General features: G+C 39.6%; 1 protein-coding gene across 1 annotated transcript in view; it reads right to left on the reverse strand.

Annotated features, from left to right (window-relative positions):
• lama5 (laminin, alpha 5) overlaps positions 1-12,194 on the reverse strand; it is a 72,941-nt gene that overhangs the window by 31,746 nt on the left and 29,001 nt on the right. Inside the window, exons 7-22 of the mRNA XM_079587449.1 lie at positions 7,667-7,782; positions 5,149-5,267; positions 4,848-4,938; positions 4,489-4,623; positions 4,300-4,344; positions 4,060-4,200; positions 3,325-3,462; positions 2,292-2,426; positions 2,056-2,190; positions 1,835-1,972; positions 1,686-1,738; positions 914-1,013; positions 672-724; positions 480-585; positions 300-399; positions 55-211 (exon numbers count right to left, since the gene is read on the reverse strand). Of these exons, the coding sequence (XP_079443575.1) occupies positions 55-211; positions 300-399; positions 480-585; positions 672-724; positions 914-1,013; positions 1,686-1,738; positions 1,835-1,972; positions 2,056-2,190; positions 2,292-2,426; positions 3,325-3,462; positions 4,060-4,200; positions 4,300-4,344; positions 4,489-4,623; positions 4,848-4,938; positions 5,149-5,267; positions 7,667-7,782 (1,762 nt within the window). The remainder of the gene's footprint in view (positions 1-54; positions 212-299; positions 400-479; positions 586-671; positions 725-913; positions 1,014-1,685; positions 1,739-1,834; positions 1,973-2,055; positions 2,191-2,291; positions 2,427-3,324; positions 3,463-4,059; positions 4,201-4,299; positions 4,345-4,488; positions 4,624-4,847; positions 4,939-5,148; positions 5,268-7,666; positions 7,783-12,194) is intronic.

The following is a 12,194-nucleotide window of genomic DNA, read 5'->3' on the forward strand; positions in this document are numbered from 1 at the left end:
TGTGTGTGTGTGTGTGTGTGTGTGTGTGTGTGTGTGTGTGTGTGTGTGTCTCACCTGTATGAGGGACATCTGGGCATACCCCCTCCAGCTGAAGCTTTCAAACTCCAGAGGATTGTAACCAAACCTCACCGGACGCCCATCCATTGTGGTTCCGTCCTCCACCTCAAACTTCATATGGTGCAGGTCTGGGAAGTAATGATCCGGCCGTGGCCTAAACACGCACAACAGAGTGATGACATCCGGCCGCACAGAAAAGTGATTAGTGCACACTGCTACTTCTGTGTGTGCTTTTCACTTACTGGTTGCATTTGGGTCCCTCCACATTGGGTCTGCATCGACACCGCCCGTGTCTCTCATCACATGCCTGCCCAACCGAGCCTCCAATGTCACACTGGCAGCCTGCATGCACACAGGGACGAGAGTCTAACCCATCTCTTCATTGAAATATTAATAACATCTGCTTGGAATCGATTGTGTACCTTGGCACCCAAAGTAGTTGTTCTTCTGAAGGTTGAAGTACCCATCCTTGCACGTGCTACATGTGCCACTGCACACATTGGGTTTACAGTAACACTGGCCGGTGCTCTGATACACACACAGATGGAGGTTTGCCAACTTATCTCATGGAATTGCATTTTTATGATGGAGCTATTTTGGAAATATTTCCATACCTGAGTGCACTCTGCAACCTCGCTCATTGTTCCTACTGTATTACAGTCACAGGCTGCAAAATCAAATCAGAATATATATTATTGTATATACAGTTTAACAAACAATCTACAGATTCAAATAATACACTATCACCAGAGTCTGATTGGTCACCAAAGTTAACAAAATGGCAGTCATTTGTTTACATGAATCCCCAATCACTCAAAATGGCATTTTGTGCTGTGTGTCCAAACTTTTCTCTTACTTGAGCATCCATAGTCTGTATTTGGAGAAAGATTCCAGAAGAGAGGCTTACAGCGATCGCACGCCACCCCTTCTACATTCGGCCAACACTCGCAGGAGCCCTGAGGCATAACAAAAAATAAGCACTGAGAGTCGGGACAAAGAATAAATGTTTGTTAAAGACTGTCCAAGATCCTCAATGACAGCATTAATCAAAAAGTAACCATGTCAAATATTAGATTTTTTTTTTTTTTCGTATAAAAAAAACAAACAAATATTTTTAAAATTTACAGTAACTGTTTTCTATTTTAATATATTTACAAAAGTAATTTATTACTGTGATGGTGAAGCTGAATTTTCAGTATCATTACAGTCTTCAGTGTCACATGATCCTTCAGAAATAATTTGCTTATTATTAATGTTGAAAACAGTTGTGCTGCTTGATATTTTTGTAAAAACGGTGATAAATTTTTTAAAGATTATTTGATGAACACATTTAAAAGAACAGCATTTATTTTAAAAAGATCTTACGTAAAAACCGTCTTAACATTATACATTTTTAACAATTTAATGCATCCTAGCTGTATAGATATAAATTTCTTTCTTTTTTTAACACCACGAATGGCACACCACACGTTGTGACAACAAAGAGCCATACTACTACTGAAATGTTGCTGCATACTTCACATACTATTTTATTAATTATACATGATATTTAAAATATCATGCCGTATCATAGTACTCCGTTCTGAATGTAGCTACACTTATTATCGAAATAGATCAATAAAGCTCACCACAGTGGGCAGGATATCATTACGGATAGAGCCTGCTGGGTTACACGTCCCAACTACAGGAAAAAAAAAAGAGAAAGATAACCATCAGTATTACTGTAAATTCATTTATAAACAGGATTTTGTTTGAGCAAACGTCTATGCGATATCACCTTGGCAGAGGGGGAAGCCATTTGACCCAGACATGCAGCTATCACACCTCTGACCCTCAATGTTTGGCAGACACACACACTGGCCAGACACTGGATCACAGGAACTGAAGCGAGAGCCCTCCACTGAACAACGACATGCTGAAACAGAGAAAATCACCTGTCACAGCAGACAATCCTTCTCTTGGTAATGTTTCCACCGTGATACGAGTCATGTGACTTACGTGTGCAGCTGGGATAAGAGTAGTATCCGGGTGCGCACTGGTCACATTTGGGACCACTGTAGTTGGGTCTGCAGTTACACTGACCAGACACACTACAGCTGGAGTCCAAAGATGTGTCAGGGTCACAAGTGCACACTGGGAAACAGGATAACAAGTTGAGATAATAGAGACGGACAGTGTATTTGCGTAAATCAGACTGAGACTTTCTTTATGGATATTCACTGTGTGTGTCTCACCCTGGCAGTTTGGATATGAGTGGAACCCTGAGCGACACTGCTCACAGCGAGGACCAGTGAACTCCGGCCTGCACAAACACTGACCGGCCACGTCACACATCTCAGGCACAGAGCCCACCACACTGCAACCACAATCTGCAGACAGACAGAGAGAGAAATTAAAACTTGAAATGTTAATAGTATCAAAGTCAACATGAAATGCATTGGCAATCCATTTTACTTCTGTAATGTGACAGAGTGATAATATCAGAGTGAAAAGTGACTTGAATTGAATTGACTGGATCATGAGTAGTCATTCTATACAAGAATGTAGAAAGAACTGAGTGTGAGTTTGTGTGAATTACAACTGAGTATTATAGTCTAGATTGATTAACTTACATTGCAGATACAATTTTGCTTGAATGATTCAGTGTTTTTAAACAAATCAGTTGAGTAAAAGATTCAGTTATTCATAAAGACACACTTGTTTCGTACCTAAATGAATCAATGTTTTTGAACAAATCGGTCGGGTTGAGTGAATGATTCAATGACTCCCTTATCAAGACAGTCACTTGTTTAGTTTCAGAATGAATCAGTTTGTCGAATGAATCGGTTGAGTGAACGATTCAAATGACAGATTCATAAAGACAGTCGCTCATCACCACCTACTGGAATAATGATTTAAACTGCAGAAAGAGTCACTAAAAAATCTCCACCACTAATACACAGACAAACAAACAAAGACAAGAACAAAATTCCCATTGCTTCTGGAATGTTATTTCAGCACTCAATCAAATTAGTAATATCAGCCAAAAAGTAAAGGTGGAGAAAGTTATTTTACATTTTAAAATGTGCACTGATGAATCATGGTGCACCAAGAATGTGTGTTAAGCAAGTAAATAGGGTAAAATGTAAATTGATCTTAAACAGACGTCTAAGCAGTAAAAGAATGCACAGGAAACAGTTTCTTTGTGGCTGCATTGTGAAGTTCATTGTTTGGGAGTACTCATGGGGAATTTTGGAGTTCAGTGAGATTAGAGTTGGCAAGACTCACATTGGCACAGTGGGTAGTTGAAGTAGCCGGGCGCACACTGCTCGCATGAATACCCCTGAAACCCGCTCCGACAAACACACTGGCCCGCTACTGCGTCACAGGACCCATCCAGGCAACCCTGGCCTGAACACTGACAGCCTGGGGGGAAGGGAGCAAAATATATGCATGTTTGCATTGCCTTTGTCTTTGGGTGGTATATTGTGCTCGCAAACACTCCAGCTATGCACAAGAACAACAGCGGTTTAGCAGACAGACAACATTGGTGCGACAATTCGCATGTGTTTGCTCAGATGTCATCTGCTGCTGCAGCTTACAGAGACAAAAAAGACAAAAGTGGGCAGAACGGGACAGCTGATTTGATCTGGGATTTAGCAATGGACATACACACAGATACACAGAGAAATGACAAGTAATATACTTACATTAGAATATCACTATGATTAACTCATATTAGTGACAATTATAAGACTCATAAATAGCATTTAATAAATGCTTTAATTTAATCATTTTAATGTACATTCAGATATAGTTAGATTCATATACAGTACTTCAATATATTAAACATTTCAATTGACGAACTGTTCAGCTGTCTGTTCTGTTTGTTAATGAACTATACCTCATATATGCACCTGTTTATTTAACTTTTTTTTTTTAAATAGTTATAATCATGTGATGTCACCACACGGCAGCGGCATTAACATATTAAAGGGGCAGAGTGTGTGTGTGTGTCCTTACGTTGGCAGTTGAGGCCGAAGTGTCCATGAGCACAGGTGTCGCAGTGCTCTCCAGTGAATTGAGGTTTACACACACATGTATTGGTGCTAGGGTCTGTCCTACAGGAGTTCCCTTCTGTGCCTGCAGCACTGCACTCACAGTCTGCAAACACAAGAATTTAATAAAACGGGTGAAAAAATCAGTGAATAAGAGTTTCATCAAATCAAATTCGAGTCAAATTGAATCAAATCAGTGTCTTACTGATGATTTCCCCTGCAGGTCGGGCCTCTCCACTGATGTAAATCTCTGACGAGAATAAACACAAGAAAACACAATTGTTTGATGATTGTTTAGAGATTAGCCGCACTGGATGAATTCAGCTGAAATATAATTCCTAAAACCTTCATGAAAGCTTCAAAGACACACCCATACACACACACACAGACTTACGGTAGCAGTCAGGGAAGCGTTCGTATCCCTCAGCACATGCGTCACAGTTCTCGCCGGTGTAGTTGGGTTTACAGTAGCAGCGTCCGGTCAGGTCCTCACATGTGCCGTCAGTAAACTCAGACTCACACTGACACTCTGCAAAACCACATGTGAGTATCAGAAAAAAAACAGCAAAAGAAAAGAACTTTAAAAGATGCTTTAACTAGATCTAGTTTTACTTTCATTTAAATGCATGTATGACCAGTGTTGTTATCACAGTGAAATGTTAAATAAAAACTGAAAATAAAAATGTATTAAAGATATAAATAAATATTATATAAATAATTCTAAAATAATACAGTGTATGATTGAAGACTCACTTGAACATGCGTCTGGGGACTCCAGTGGATGGTCAGGTGATCTGTAGTAGCCAGGAATGCAGTGCTCACAGTTCATGCCTGTTGTGTGGTGCTGTGAGACAATAAAAATCATAGGATGTACTTGCAAAAACATCAAAAGCTGTGTTTCCAAACCCGGTGAGCATGTATTTGATGCCCACAAATGTTATATGCACCTAAGTTGCCCATAAATGCCATACATTTATAGGTAGGTTTTGAGCCACAGCCAATGCCGCTGTACTGCTTCTGTGTTATAATTGAGTGTTTGTACACCTGAGCCCACCTGGCATTCGATACACACTCCACCGCCCCTGTATTCTCCCTGCATGTTGAGGCTGGCTCTCCGCTGGTCGGTGTTGGGATCATAGTAGCACTCTGATGCGTGTCTGTGGCAGTTACATGCTAAAAAAACACACACACAACACACTTACGTCACCATATATTCACCCTGAAAATGAAACACTGAGATTAATGACAATACACAAGTAGGGAAGGACATACAGAGACACACACATCAGTGTCCACCTGAAGAGTTCAGACTGTCCAAAGACGAATGACAGCAGAGAAGGGAAAAAGAAAGAGAAAAGACATCAGCCATTAGCTAAGAGTGAAGTTAGCAAGGAGAATATTAGGAAAAAACTGTCAGGGAATCTTTAGATTGTAGAACACATGTTAAAACGTATTGACAAAAAAGACCCTCATTTCTCGACTGGGATCGTGTAGAGCCTTTGAAGCTGCATTGAGACGGACATTTGAAACTTATTTTGAACATTGGGATAGATGGTTGCCATTGAAGACCATTCTGTGAAGAACAATCCTGGAATGTTTTCTTTAAAAACCTCATTTCTTTTCTTTTCAAGATATGGATATCTTGAATGACATCGGGGTGAGTAAATCACCAGCAAAACATTTGAAAGTGAACTAATCCTTTAATAAGGAATAATATATTATCAATTTATAATTCATGTAGTGGAGACTATGAAGTGTTTATTACATTTTCTGTATATTTTACCTCTTAGATGCTCAAAAAGCTCACACAGAATTTTCAAACCAAGCAATTAACCAAAGCTGGTCAACGTGGCGAAATCAACCAACTTTACCAACATGATCCGGATGCAAAACCGTGGGGAAATCTTTCGATCTGTCACGTGGATTCCTATTCCAGCCCAGTGGGTTCAGAATTTGTGGTTGCAGCTAAAAATTGCATCACTAACAACACTTGTCTTGACACTTGTTAACACTTGAATCAGCTGTGATTAGAAAAATCTCACACTGTCAGGAAAAAAATTGTATCTGCTCCAGCAGGCATTAAATAGCTCTCAAAACTACAGACTGTGTGTTTTTCCTGTCCCACAGTGGAGTCTTTGACAGGACGTGCGGTGTGGAATGGCTGTGTTTTGTTAAGGGTCCAGTCCACCGACGGCAGGGTGAGGACACGGTGACCCGGCGTGAGATGAAACGGTTCTGTCAGATGGGACAGTCTCTCTGGCTTAACTCAAGCCAGCTCTGCTCACAGATGTGCTATAAACCTCACCGAGGTCTCTCTTCACACAAAGGGGCAGTTATATATTTGGGAGAACTCAGAGATTAGATTAGGTGAGAAACAGCGGATATCCAACAACATACTCAGTGGAAACGTTTTCCAGACTGAAACGGCTCCCAATACACAGATAGACACCCAAAGAGTGAGACTGAGATCCTCTTAAAAGCATTGTGGGACTATTTTTACAGTGTGTGAGAGAAGTCAGACTGGATTAGCGTCTGTATGAGCTCACAGAAGGCTGGGGCTGTTCACATAGACTGCCAGCCGCTCTTATTCACACTGTCTCTGATGTCTTACTAAAGCTGGGACTACGCCGATTCTAAAGTGAACCTTTCAAAATCCTCGCACAACAAAGCCGAATTCTAGATCTGAAAGGCTAATATGTATTCACATTTATATCAGAGGGCCATTTTTACCCAGAAGACAAAGTAATACTGTAGTAAAATAATGCGTACGTGCACAGGTGCGTGGTCTTTCTTTACAAAGTGACATCGCCAACTACTTTTCTGGCATAAATAATACAGCGTTATTAGTTGTTTTCACAGATCCGTGTGAACAGAGATCGTTTTGATAAGGTTGTCATCTAAGCACATCGTTGTCGTGTAAACGTACCTTCAGTTTGCTTATGGTTTCCTGTTTCCTTTGTTCTCATTTTCCCGCCACTAGTTTGTCACCATGGTTATTGATTTAACGATCACACCTGTTTGTATTCTGTTCATTATGTGTATTTAAATCCCTCATTTTGATTCATTCAGTGCTCTGGTATTGTTTGTGCAACACACTCTGTTTTGTAGACGCTCACTTTTGTTTGTACTGGAGTGGATTTAGTTTAATACATTTAACGGGATCCTCTTCATCTTTACTGGAACCTAAAACATTATAGTACATAAATATGTAAATGTATTTGCAGTATACTTAGCATAAAATAAATGTATTTCAAATACATTATATTCATTTTTCACTAGGGTGGTGTGATTGACTGAATGAAGAAAGAAACAGATCACAAAACCAGACAGAAATGAAGTGAAGATATTAAGTTTTGGAACTTTCTGAAAAAGTCACTCTCGTATTTTTAGATGTCATGTCCATTCATACATAAAGAAGAGCGCTGTTGGAAAGAATAAAGGAAATGCTGTTCTGCCATTAAGAAAGGAAATAAGATCTCCCAAAAGAAATAAATTATGTTTTGAGAACAATGTGTCAAGGAGGCGCCGGCAGGTACTAAATCTTTGTTTTGTGGGCTGGCTGGAGAACTCACGTTCGCATTCATTGGCACTGTAAGTCGTGGCTGGTTTCCATGGAAACTGGTTGAAGCCGGGGCAACAGCGATCACATGACGGGCCGCAAGTGTTGTGCTGGCAGTCACACAGAAGCCTGGGGTACACAGACATAAAAGACAAAGCACAGGTTATCCCTTAAAACCATCCATCGGTCTATCATCCACATGCTTTTTCAAGAAAAACTGATTACATTAGGCACTTTACTTGTCCTTTAGGTACTTTGCAATAAAAACGTATTATGAGTAATACATAGTGAATCAATTTACAGACTATATATTTATTTATAGAACGTACTGTATAATGATTTAAGTAAATTCTCACTGCCATGTTTGAAGGTTAGTCTCATGAGAATCACTCTTGTCCTCTTTCTGTCTCAATCTCGAGGGGCCAGTATATGCAAATACTAAAGCACTTCATGCCTATGGGCATCAAATGAGGCACACAAGAGCTTACGGTGTTTTAATTCAAGTGTCTAAACTTCTCACTGACCTTGCTGCTTTCGTGAAAAGCGTGAATTAGGGAGATAGAGGGAAAGCGAGAGAGCCTTTAAAACCTGAGAGTCTGAAAGGGTTAAGTTCTTCACGCTTGCTTCATTTTCCTACGACATCTGAAAAGCTGATCGAATTAACTGAGGTTTGCTCACGGGTGGCTGCATTTACACAGTATCATTATAAAGCTACACAGCGGACAGTAAGGAACTCCTACACACTTCACATACGCCATATTTAAAAACAATCGTATACATTCATATGGAAGCACTGCAAAAAGGAAGTAAAACAGTATTTACATGATTTCAAAAGCCATACAGACTTTTTTTATTCGCTATGGCGTTTATCAAACAACACCAAATGCAAGAGTACAGAGAGCCGGCTCTGGATTCTTCCTCAAAATAGTCTGTGAGCACCAACAAGTCGTGGATTACGAGAGAACAGCGGCTCTGGGCATGTGACCAAAAGCACAAATCTTATTGGTTGGCCAGTTTTCTTTGCCGTGTGATGGAAAACAGATTAGAACACCTCAGTAAAAAAAAATGTCACATTGACGGTACGCGAATATTAGTGTCGGTCAACAGACTCATTCGTTAAATCAAATTAAAAGTTTTATCACACCGAATTTTCACACAAAACATTCATCTTAGTGTGAACACACCTTAAATGGACTGTAACAGCCATCAAAATTCACACATTTATAAAAAACTTGGTCATGGTCATAACAAACATGGTCAATCAGGTGAATCTTAGTTCACTCCTGCAATATAGTTTCTACAATGTTCGTTTTTAGCAATAATAAACAGGAAGTGCTGCATCCCAATTTGCATAAATAGTATTCGAAATTCGAATTAGTGTGTCCCAAATCGAAGCATGTTGAAATGAGTATTCCAAAGAAAGATTGGTCTCCTTTTCCGGTTAGAATACGAAGTGCAGATCCTTGCGCACTCTAACGGCTAATATTGCCCAAAACCCATTGCGAAGTGAACAAGGATTCCATTAGAACTACAATAATGAATAAAATGTGATAAAAACTACAAACATGGCAGATGTGCAAGACCAATGGTTAACTATAGAGGGGTTTGACTCGTGATTAATAATCAGTATTAAACCTGACAAAAACTTTTATAAAAATACATTTTATTAACTTTTAAATGCATCATTATGCAAACACATAAGAGTCCTCCGCATGAAAGACCCACGACTGGCAGATCAACGTATATGAATACGTCATACGGTAGGAACAGATACGGAAAGGAAATTCAATTGAATTGAATGTGGAGGATTTAAATTGTGACAAGATGATTGACAGGGCAGTTTAAATGGTGACAGGAAGCATGAAAGCAAGTGCAACAGAGCAATCTGTTAAAGATACAATCATGATGAAGTAGCCTACTCTTCTGTTACACACTCAAAAATAGCACACTTTTTCTTCACAAAAACAGTACATATTTTTTTAGGGCATAGTATATAAGTAGGTGAATTGGGATGCTGCATGACTATTGATGGGGATTGTGGCTAATTCCATGCAGTCTGCCACACAAACACATCCAAGCAGACTTTTCACTTTCACTCATCTGAGTACTACCAAGTGCACACATATGGACGGACGCACACTTTCCCTGAATCTGTTTGGATGGTTCAGCTTGAGCAGCTGTTTAATCCTTCATTAGCATCCACCCACAGTGAGAGCAAGTGTTCCAGAGCCTTACTTCAAATGAGCAACAGCCAACCATACCAACCAACCCCATCCAGAGTCTATTAACCCCCAGCTGCCCTCTAGATCTCCTCTAAGACTTTAATACACATGGCTGAACCTCTAACGCTTCGGGTTCAGCTTACAGCATGGAAGAAGTTACCCATCTACCCGAATTCCCCCATGAATCAACTGCACACTGACATCTGTTTAACACCTGGTACCTGTGGGGCAAACAGGTGGATCTGGGACGCTTATAGATGGAGCACGCTTTAGCGATTGACCTGCGACCTTCAGTGTCTGACTCATTCTCTGGGTTATCCTCATTTAGCTCTGTCAATCAAAACCCTACACTGTCTGTATTCATTCAGTCAGCATTCATTCATTCAGAATAGTATTATATCATAATACTCCAACTATTTCTGCATATATATACATACACTATCATTATATTAAAAAGTTTTGGTTCGATAAGATAATCTTATGCTCACAAAGGCTGCATTTTTTGGATCAAAAGATCTGTGGTTCATATTGAAATATACAGGTGTGACAGACTCAGAGGAAAACATCTGGTCTCCTACATCCATATCCTCTACAATGTCAGTGACACACACACAAAAAAATCATATAAAAGAGGAAATCACAAAGAACAGAGATCCATGAAGGTTATGGAAACCCTCCCTACTCTCCAAACGCAATGTTAGCATATGTTTCTTGTTGCTATGATCTGTATTAACCCTCTGGGTTTTGATAATCCCCACACAGGATCTTTTTTTTTTTTCAAACTGATATATATGACACCTTCCAGGTGGTTCATATTCCTGTTTGCTTGCACTGAACGCTGCAGGAATCTGTGGAATGAGTGAATAGAGTAACAGACTATTTATCAGCAGGGACAAAAACTATGACCGGCGGATACGTCTCGATTGCGACATACAAAGAGCCAGGAAAATCTCTCAAGATTCCTGAAATATTACACAAACCGTTGTCGCTTAAACAGCATGATCTGCTTTATGTCCAACGGTCTTCTACACTAAAGGACCACATACACCACAGCTTCTTGAAGATTTCGCTTAAATGTTTTCATTACTTTTTAACTTCCGACGTCATCTTGGAACATGATTAAAGTAGCGAAACAAATGAAGCCACTGGATACATTCAACACAAACTTCTACAATGACCTGAGTGAATGAAACCCTTAAGTGAGCCAATGCTGAACTGATCCTTTCAAGGCATTGGTCAATTAACAGGGAGGCTAAGGACAGAGTAATCTTCTGACAAGCTAGTAAATCCAGGCGCCTGCAGGGCCTCAGAACTCAAGAATGTCCCTCCCCAGCCACCATCACTCACTGTCCTGAGACACGCGACGAGCTGCTCCGACTATGAGCTTTCTAGCTAAAAACCCTGAAGTGAATATCCTAAACAAAAAAGCAGATCCAGCGTTGGTTGTTTTGTGATATGAGTGCAGCTGTTTTATAAAACTCTGGATTACATAATGTGCTTGAGGATAAATAATATTCTGAGGTGAAAATATGTGCAGAAAGCTTAGAATTAGGCAAGTGAAGACTCCTCAGAGCAAAGCGTCAGGGCAGCATGTATGTGCCTGTGCTAGTGGTCTGCAGTGCAGGTGGAAACTAAAGGTAATTTTAACCCCCTCTAGGCACAGGAAAGAGCAGATTATGAACAAGTATGATTTAAGCCTCCTTCTATGGCACACATGCACATTAACAGAAAGAATTGGCCCCCAGTTAACGTGAAGGCGTATGTTTTTTGCACCCTCAGATTCCAGATATTCAAATAGTTGTATCTCGGCCAAATATGGTCATATCCTAACAAACCATACATCAATGGAAAACGTATTTATTCAGCTTTCATATGATGTATTAATGTCAGAGCTACCAGCTCATGTGAAGGCGTATGGACAAATCAGTGAAAAATCTGCATATTTGCAACAGTGTAGCAACAACATTTGCCTATAAATTAGATCATTACAATTGATGGATAAGGCAAGAAAACACATTCTCAATAGAGTTGGCAAAAACCGGACAAAATACACATTTTTGGAGTCTGTAAGATTATTTTAATGTTTTGGAAAGAAGTCTCTTATGCTCACCTAGGATGCATTTTATTTGATAAAATATTATGAAATACTATTACAATTTAAAATAACTATTTTCAGTTTTCTTACATTTTGAAGTTTATTTATTCCTGTGATCAAAGTTGAATTTTTTAGCATCATTATTCCAGTCTTCGGTGTCACATGATCCTTCAGAAATCATTCTAATATGATGATTTGAATCTGACTAGTAACTTTTAAATCCT

This window comes from Phoxinus phoxinus (genome assembly GCF_949152265.1).
Source record: "Phoxinus phoxinus genome assembly, chromosome: 18".
In the NCBI taxonomy this organism is placed as follows: domain Eukaryota; kingdom Metazoa; phylum Chordata; class Actinopteri; order Cypriniformes; family Leuciscidae; genus Phoxinus; species Phoxinus phoxinus.